At 38.0% G+C, this 9,888-nt stretch overlaps 1 protein-coding gene across 2 annotated transcripts in view; it reads right to left on the bottom strand.

Annotated features, from left to right (window-relative positions):
- Positions 1–2,289: 2,289 nt before the first annotated feature.
- The window catches only part of LOC126198791 (uncharacterized), an 82,399-nt gene continuing 74,800 nt past the window's right edge, over positions 2,290–9,888 (bottom strand). For both annotated transcript variants that reach the window (XM_049935359.1, XM_049935361.1), the window contains exon 7: positions 2,290–5,840. In XM_049935359.1, coding sequence (XP_049791316.1) covers positions 5,728–5,840 — 113 coding nt within the window. In that variant the 3' untranslated portion in view covers positions 2,290–5,727. The remainder of the gene's footprint in view (positions 5,841–9,888) is intronic.

The raw sequence follows: 9,888 nt of genomic DNA, 5'->3' as shown, positions 1-9,888 counted from the left end.
TTATTTCAACAAAACTGAACACATTTGCTGACAAAAATACACATTTCCTAGGAGTCACAAGACAGATTTAAAATACCTTCACTGATTTCAGAAATAACCACAGAAAAAGTAGGCCTCTTAAAAGCAGTGTATGAAGTGGGGAAAGAATTTGGTAAACCAACACTGTAGGTGACTCCAAAAAAGTGTTGGTGCTATTATGTCCATTTTTGTCGGTTATTACCCACTGTGTTACAACTATTATTTTACAATTATTGCGTGATTTTTCTTTCGAAAAATATTTTGAGTACACAGTGTACAAACTGCCAGCGACTGACAATTGCCTTCTTATTGTCCATTCTTTCTAACAGATAAACTACTTTTGAAGTGCCAAAATGTACTAGAACAAATAAAATGTCTATAAAACACCACACTGTACAATGTACTTGCAGTGAGACAGCCGCAATTCCTTAAATCCATCGCCCAAGGCCTATAGCCTGCTGAGGAGCACAGCAGTCCTGGGTCAATGGGTGAACAATGAAAATCCGCTGCAGTACACCACACACAAATAGACCTGGCCTGTAGGCAGATCAGTGAGACCAGATCCAACAGACAGGGCCTGCACATTAGTGGGAACTGAATGGCTTCAGATCAGCAAGCCCAATCCATTACAGATCCTTGCAGAAATGGCCTTCAGTTTTGGCCTGTCATGGCCAATCATGTGGCCAGTTATTCACGAGCCACAGACACCATGTTAATGAAATGAGACCACTGATCAATCCATGCAACAGATAAGTTGTTCAAATACTCTGCGAATCAATAATAATGAAGATAGGTAGCAACTCACCGAAAAGATGATTGCTGAGCCATAGACAGGCACTTAGAAAAGACAATCACAGTCTCACAACTACATTTTCAGCCATAATACTTTGTCAGAAAATTAGAGCACATACACATTCACACAGTCACTCAGACACAACTCATGCACACATGGCTGCCGTCACTGGCCACTGTACCTACATTCTCTGAGAATCATATATAAACAAACCACTCATGCCTCCCTGCCTCTTGTCGGCAGCTGCTAGACTAATGGCAAGAAGTGGTGGCAGCACTGACTGCAAGCTGAGGGGAGAAGCAATACGAATGAGGGAGTATGAAAACTGTGCATACTCAATTGCACCCAGCCAGTGACGATGATGAATGACACCTCAGTAAAACCATTTCATCTAGTGAGATAAACGAGATTTTCCAAATTTCCTTGGTGTGTCAGAAATTGCCTGATATTCCCCGATTTCTAGAACCTGTGGTAGCCCTGTTCACACTTTTCACCATCAATTTTAAACAGTTTCCATGAAATTTTTATGCAGTCTTCCATTAACATTAGATTTTATATTAAACAGTACATTCACTCATAATTTAGTATAAATATTCACACTCATAATTTAGTATAAATATTCACACTTTCAAAAGTACAACTGTTCATCCCATGTATCCACATTTCTTCAGTACACTTCTGTCTTTACGCAATCCCTTGAAGACATGATGGTATTACCATGTTCTATTCACTAATTATGGATGTGCATACAAAGTAATGTGATACACGCACACCAGTGCGCGTGGGGTGATGTGGTTGCGTGCCCATGCCCCCCCCCCCCCCCACACACACACACACACACACACACACACACAAAGAAAAATTTAATTAAGTAAAGCAATGTAACTGAGACAAATATCATAAAACTATGGACGGTCAAAAAATCAAGGACACACGACACTGCCAAAAATAACTCATCTGTGACAAACAGTGCTGAAAACACACACAAATGAAACCCGGGGGGGGGGGCACAAGTTGTGCACAGAAAGCAACAACTTTAGTTTATTTTCTGTCACTGTTACACGTTTGCTACCTTATAACTGATTTTGATGTGTATGACCACAGATCTGAAGATGGTTGTATAGACCAAAACCACATGTATGCTAACTGATGTGGAACTACGACTGAAAATAATTTTCTTTGTTTAAGGAAGCTGATACAATTAGGCTCTTAATTTATCACTTAATCCTTCCAAATGGACAAGGAGGGCATAGTACAATTACAGCAAATAGTGTGACTGAATGCAGTGAAAAATATTTCTCAAGGGGGAATATAATACAAAATTTAAAAAAAGGGTAAAATGATGAGTCACACAAATGATTACACTTACCAGCTTTATCGACAAATGCAGCCAGGTAGGTAGGTAGGTAGGTAGACAGGGAATGAGAGTTTGGCTCTGACGCACACGTCTCATTAAAATTAGTTACATTGTTAAACACTTCACAGAGTATTCTGTTTTATTTCTCTTTTGCATTTCTCAATAAGCTATGCAAATATACATCACAAAATATGATTATTATCCAATTAATAACTTTCTTGAAATATGTTTTCCAAAATAAACACACTGTAGATCTGATTCAGTAAAAGGCAAAAGGTGTGATTGTTCATACAGAGCAATTCTTTTATGTACATATCTATCATAAATTGTAGTTAGAAGGGTAATTTGGAATGTATGTTTACAATTTTATTCAATATATGACCTATGAAAAATTAATAGAAGTATATTTTATTCAGTGACATCAAAAAGCTCAGATTTACTGCATTCCTATCACACTTCTACCACACACAAATATCACAGCACCACAAGTGCAAATACAACATCATAGCACAGTTTTAAACTTGACAACTGAGTGACTCAGAGCCTGAAGTACCTAAACCAGTGCAAGAAATGCCTAACTAAGTATAGGGCATGTTGAGGTACAGCCATCATAAAATAGTTCTCAAGTTATGTAAGAGAATGCTGATGCTAGTAGGATGTTCCATCGGAGGTATGGAAATACCATAGACTTCTCAATCTGAACTCTGCAAAATGACCGCAGAAGTTTCACAATTGCCAACTGCACTTACATGCAGCACTGAGTAGCCAAATGAATCAGTACATCGTTTAGGTATGTTTGGTGCTTTACTTTGGGTCATTTTCATATTACATTTCATATTTTCAGATGCAGATATGAACTCGGGTGGCATCAATATTGATGATTCACACAGACAGGGAATGAACCATCGGAGGAGAGGAATTTGTCAACAACAACAATTGATTCATTCGCAAAATAAAAAAGGATGCAAATTAGTGAATTTACTCAACGGAGAAAGTATCTGAGTATACTGAAATGACAGAATATGAGGTGTGCACACTGACAAAAGGTAAACTTGTTCCAGATAAGTGGTGTTCAGGAGACTCCTGTAGACATCTCGAAAACTGTAATGGCAAGATGCCACAAAAAAATTACAACCAATACTTTCTAGCCGTTGCAAAATGAATTGGGCAATCAAAAATGTCTTAATAAGGTGTTAATAGAGATATCAGAGATGTCCAGAAGCTACTCTAATGGAAATCCATTTAGTCAGTCTCTGGAAAGGATTTACTTATGGGCAAGATGGAAAGAGGGCTGATAACATTGGGTATAGTACGTTCTTACACAGCAATGAAACAAAGAAGTTTTAAAAAGTGTTCATCCTGTTGAAAAAGAAGGTAAATATATACTTCATAATAAGACAAGACTTTAACAAACAGATACTGTTTGCAATTTCATAAAGAAATTTCCTGTATATAAGTCACAGTATTGTCATAAAGAAGTCTGAAGTGCCTTGTGCCACAACTGAATATGCCCACTTTTTACTATCATTAAAGAGCTGAGTGTGAAGCCACGAAAACTAATTTTGTATCCCTGTATTTATTTTGGCACACATTAAATACTCAGTTCAGTGTGCATCTTCCCTAACCCACTGAAAGACTGCATTCGCAACAGAACTCTGTTAGACACTACAAAAAATAAGAGATGAAAGAAAAGCACGATATCCACTTGCAGCAAACAGAAGCAGTGAAGGAAGCAAAATAAAAAACGTCCAGGGAGCAAAAACAAGTAATGGTACTTGTCATGTATTGTATTTGTGATTAATAACAATATTATGAAAACAACAGATTGCTACTCACAATATAGTGAAGATGCTGAGTTGCAGATAGGCACAACAAAATGACCAACAACTAATTAAGCTTCTAGCCAAAAAGGCCTTCATCAGAATTAGACAACATACACATTCAAGCAACCACCACACACACACACACACACACACACACACACACACACACACACACACACACAACCCCAGCCTCAGTTGCCAAAGACTGATCACGTGTGTGTGTGGGGGGGGGGGGGGGGCGGCACGGTCAGAAGCTTACATGTCTGACAGTCTTTTTATTGTGCTTATCTGTGACTCAGTCTCCATTTCCGGTGAATAGCAATATATCCTTTACATAGCACTTGTTATTGCATCCTGGATTTTCTCATTGTATTTGTGTTTGACTTCTTGTAAACTAAGTGCAGATTAGTACTGCTGTCAATTCTGAGCTATACCTTGGGTTAATAATTAGGTTTTGAGTGAGGGACACATGCTTGCAAAGCAGGAGTATGAAAGATGCTTTTCTCAGTTATTTACCCTACACAGAGCTAATAATTAGGAGGTGACCTATTCTTCATTCCAGGTCTTAAGTTTTCACTCTGATGGAGACAAAGGAAAAAAAAAAATACTTCATCTCCATCAGGTATCTGATACAACCAACAAAGAAAATACCACACTTCGGCATTAACAAAATGACGAAAGAGGACTTTCTCTCATCCTTTGTTATGGAATCATTTATCAAACTGCAAGACATCTATAAATGGACAAAAAGTAAAAAGGGAACTGCCTTGATATCTGACGGCTGCAGCTATAAAACAATAGCCTGATGAGCCTTTTTCTGAAACATAATTTTCAAACTCTGGTAGAGGAAGACACCCAAGCAATTAACTGGGATCTGTATCACTGCTTTACAAAGAAGGCAAAGATACAACAAAATAAAATAAGAACATTCTTGATCTCTTGCAGAAGGTACCTCCAGTGCACCACAGTTTTAATAAAAACCTTAAGGTTGAAAATAACACTGTTAATGGTGTCTATGGTTATCATGATGATGCATCCAGTAAGTAGGTCCTGTTTCTCGTAGCATGCGTTGTGACTAACCAACTGCAAAACGAATGTGTTTCAGTTTTTCAAGGTAAGACATGCCTAGCCTCATGGAAAACTATTTAAAATACTGTCACTATGTCCATTTTTAATTGCTTAAGTATTTGTGATACTTTTACATTCACTATAAAAATAACACTAGATTATTATCTAGTGTGTTAATTTTTCTGTGAGACAAACTCTGGAGCAAATTTCTGATTTCCATATACATGTGGGTGAAGTACCAATGACTCTGAGCCCCTAATTACCTTTTAAATAGTTCATTACTTGTATTAAAATGAAGTACTCAAAATAACAACTGAAACAATCACAATACAGTGATGTCACTTAATTTTACAGATTTTGTAATACATGAAGACAATGAAAATGTCTGTATTTCATTGAGTCAAACTAGTAAACAAAAACAGTTATACAGGATAAAAAGGAACTATAATTTATTAATAACTAAATACTTCTCAATGAATATCCTCCTTGCATTACACAAGGCTCAATCTAACAACACAAACCACATCCAAATGAACACTTTGCCCGAATTGTTATGAATTTTAGTAGCACCTCAGCTAGGATAAATCGACATACCATGCCCAATCATTTGTTGATAACTTGTCTCCTTCACTCCATAGAACTTACTTATAAGTAATTCCAGTAAATTTTCAACTTCTTCCTTTCTTAAATCGTTGGCGAGCTTGAGCTTTCGTATACCGATGACTCCGTTCCGACTTTCCATTTTCCTGGGATTCTTGTTCATTATCTTGATTTGCACTATCTAGAGATAAAATATGTTCATTATTCAACAGTAGAGAGTATTCATTATATGGAGATACGTAAATGAGAAAGGGTGGGGTGGGGAAGGAGGGAGAGGGGGATAATTCTTACAGATAGCTTCAACATAGTTAGCTGCAGTAATGGAAAGGAAAGTGAAGTGCCTGCAATTCCTTGGTTGTCAAACAGGGCATTATAGCAATAGTAGTGCAATATGAATGATGAAGTTATATGGTAACATACAGAATGCATTGAGTAAATTTTTAATAAATGCTAGTGAACGAGAAACAACTAACTGCTTGCCCATATGAGAATTGTAGTTTACATTGACAGCTTCACAACTCAAGGAATTCACAGTTGCTTTGATCAAAAGGAAAAAAAGGAGGAAGACTTAGAGTAATGTCTCATTGACAGTGCCGACATTAGATATGGAACCTGTCAAACAAGGAAAGAATCTGCGCAGAACATAACGAAAACAAACAATAATAAAATGGAAAGTGATAGGAGGAATCAATGCAGAACAGGAAAAAACTGAAAAAAAAGGACAAAGTGACATCACATAAAAACTGAAAATGAAGGTAGTTTAAATTAGAAATTACACATATGGGACAGCACTTGGCAAGTTGAACCTGAAGATTAAAACAAGAACATGACTCATTGATGTTGATATTCCTATTATTTCTGTCTTCTCAAGAATCATTGAATGCATCATGTCTAACACTTTCTCTGGATACAAAATGTTTCAACTAGGCCTCTTAGTGCTTTTAGTGATATCTCCCCCCCCCCCTCTTCAATTCCCACATAGCTAAGGGTGACACACACACACACACACACACACACACACACACACACACAAATATGTGATCTGCGATTATCCATGAGTGCTGCCAACTTTAGGCTGCACTTTTGGATGCCAAGTATTACTGTGCACTGTTAAGGGTGACAGTTCCAGGAATGTGGCAAGCCACAAGCACTGCCTTCCCCTCCTCACTCTTCTCCTCTCGGCATTTGAAATGCGCCTTCTATAGTTCCCATTAACCAGCACCCAAATCTTCATTTTATCAGGGACAAAATATTGTACATTGTGCTTTGGGGACAACAGTACAGGCTTTGAGTATTGGGACATCTGCCAACATGACTAATTTAAGGAACAGTGTAAGGAAATGCAAAGTTGAAATGAGAGAAAAGTATTTAGTTTTGATTGATGATGCGAAAGGAGCATCCTAGTTATACAATGGAATTTGAACAGCTATGCAAGGGAACAGGGAAAGCAGGAAGCTGTATGCAGAATTTATGTTTGGCAGTGGGACACGGAGGAAGAACAAGACAAGACAGACAGAGGGGGGAGAGGGGCTGGGGGGGAGGGGTTGGTTCATGTTTGTCAGAGGTATCGAAGTGAAGAGAAACACTTTAATAGTTCACAAAGTTTGTTTTCACTTCAAGGGCAAAGGTAAAGGTATCCAGATGTGTGCATGGACTTGTTAGATTTTGCAGTTCAAAACAGGAAATGTGGAACTTCAGTTACAACTGAAATGGTTTATATTAAAGGATCCAAATTAGCACATAAAAGAAACATTTCACTTATGGAATTTAAACATTTGTATGAGTCAGTTCGGTGATTTATGCAACAAAACCTGTTTGTCACAGAGCTCCAGCTGCCAAAAACTGCCTCAGGCTTTCGAAATCAATTTGAAATCTTTCCAGTGTTACGTGATACAACTTTAAGGTAAAAAATTTTTATTTACTTTCCCAAATAGGTATATTTTGACGTGGCAACACTCCAGTAAATAATGTAAGGGAACCTAGGGTGCAAGTACATACATGTGGTGCTAGAAACCAGTGGGGCGCAATGAAGTTAAACATTATGGCTGATGGACAAAAATTGCCACCATACACAGTTTTTAATCAGAAAACCCTCCCCAACAGAAAGCTTCCCAGCTGGTATTATTGTAAGAGTTCGTGACGGTGGGTGGATGACAGGAACTGGTCCAGCACTGGATTTCAGCAGTGTGGAATAAGGGACCAGGAACTCTTTTTCACTGAGAATCAATATTTCTGCTCAATAGTTTTCATGGGCACACTGGTGACTGAGTGAAAACTAAAATTAAAAGAAGGAAACTGTGACCAAGCGATTATTCCTGGTGGCAAACAAGTGTGTTACAGCCTTTGAATATGTGTATCAATCATCCATTCAAAGTCAGTGTAAGACATGTCTACAGAAATTACATCAACAACAAAGCCGCTTTAATGCTGTTTGCAACATGTGTGTTTGTCAGAAATGTGTCACTGGAATTTGGCTGGATGGTGGTCAATATCACAAGAACTTGTCATGAAAATTTCCAAATAATCTCTATGTAACTGAAAAGATGTCATTCGTGACAGTGGCTCTGAGCAGCATTCTGATTCATCTTCGAGGGTGAAGAATCAGACACTAGTGATGCTGAGATGGTGTGAAGTGCTTGTGTTTGATTTGGGTACCAGAAGATACAAACACACTGACACAGTTTTGCCAAACAAAGAAGCATTCTTTTTTCAAAACTAGCTATTGTATTTGCAAATAAGTTACAACAGCACTTTCCAGCCACTTTATAAAATTTTGACTCCCATAGGAATAGAGAAAGTAATACTTTGTTCCGAGTGCTAGAGTTCAATATGACAATAATATCTTGCCTTATTTGGTGTCAACTGGCATTGAAAGGATTTCTAATTGTTGACGTGTAGAAGTTCATATGTTGTTGTTGTTGTTGTTGTTGTGGTTTTCAGTCCAGAGACTGGTTTGGTGCAGCTCTCCATGGTACTCGATCCTGTGCAAGGTTCTTCATCTCCCACTACCTACTGCAACCTACATCCTTCTAAATCTGTTTAGTGTATCATCTCTTTGTCTCCCTCTATGATTTTTACCCTCCACACTGCCCTCTAATACTAAATAGGTGATCCCTTGATGCCTCAGAATATGCCCTCCCAACCGATCCCTTCTTCCAGTCAAGTTGTGCCACAAATTTCTCTTCTCTCCAATTCTGTTTAATACCTCCTCATTAGTTATGTGATCTACCCATCTAATCTTCAGCATTCTTCTGTAGCACCACATTTCAAAATCTTCTATTCTCTTTTTGTCTGAACTATTTATCAACCACGTTTCACTTCCATACATGGCTACACTCCATACAAATACTTTCAGAAACGACTTCCTGGCAATTAAATCTATACTCGATGTTAACAAATTTCTCTTCTTCAGAAACGCTTTCCTTGCCATTGCCAGTCTACATTTTATATCCTCTCTATTTCGCCCATCGTCAGTTATTTTGCTCCCCAAATAGCAAAACTCATTTACTACTTTAAGCGTCTCATTTCCTAATCTAATTCCCCAAGCAGCGCCTGATTTAATTCGACTACCTTCCATTATCCTCGTTTTGCTTTTGTTGATGTTCATCTTATATCCTCCTTTCAAGACACTGTTCATTCCATTCAGCTGCTCTTCCAGGTCCTTTGCTGTCTGACAGAAATACAATGTCATCGGCAAACTTCAAACTTTTTATTTCTTCTCCATGGATTTTAATTCCTACTCCCAATTTTCCTTTTGTTTCCTTTACTGCTTGTTCAATATACAGATTGAATAACATCGGGATTGGATACAACCCTGTCTCACTCCCTTCCCAACCACTGCTTCCCTTTCATGCCCCTCGACTCATAACTGCCATCTGGTTTCTATACAAATTGTAAACAGCCTTTCGCTCCCTATATTTTACCCCCGCCACCTTCAGAATTTGAAAAAGAGTATTCCAGTCAACATTGTCTAAAGTTTTCTCTAAGTCTACAAATGCTAGAAACATAGATTTGCCTTTCCTTAATCTAGCTTCTAAGATAAGTCTTAGGGTCAGTATTGCATCACATGTTCAAACATTTCTACGGAATCCAAACTGATCTTCCCTGAGGTCAGCTTCTACCAGTTTTTCCATTCATCTGTAAAGGATTCGTGTTAGTATTTTGCAGCCGTGGCTTATTAAACTGATAGTTCGGTAATTTTCACAACTGTCAACACCTGCTTTCTTTGG

This window comes from Schistocerca nitens, chromosome 8 (assembly GCF_023898315.1).
Source record: "Schistocerca nitens isolate TAMUIC-IGC-003100 chromosome 8, iqSchNite1.1, whole genome shotgun sequence".
Taxonomy (NCBI): Eukaryota; Metazoa; Arthropoda; class Insecta; order Orthoptera; family Acrididae; genus Schistocerca; species Schistocerca nitens.
The sequence above is the reverse complement of the archived record's forward strand: the minus strand, read 5'-3'. Positions and strand labels throughout refer to the sequence as shown.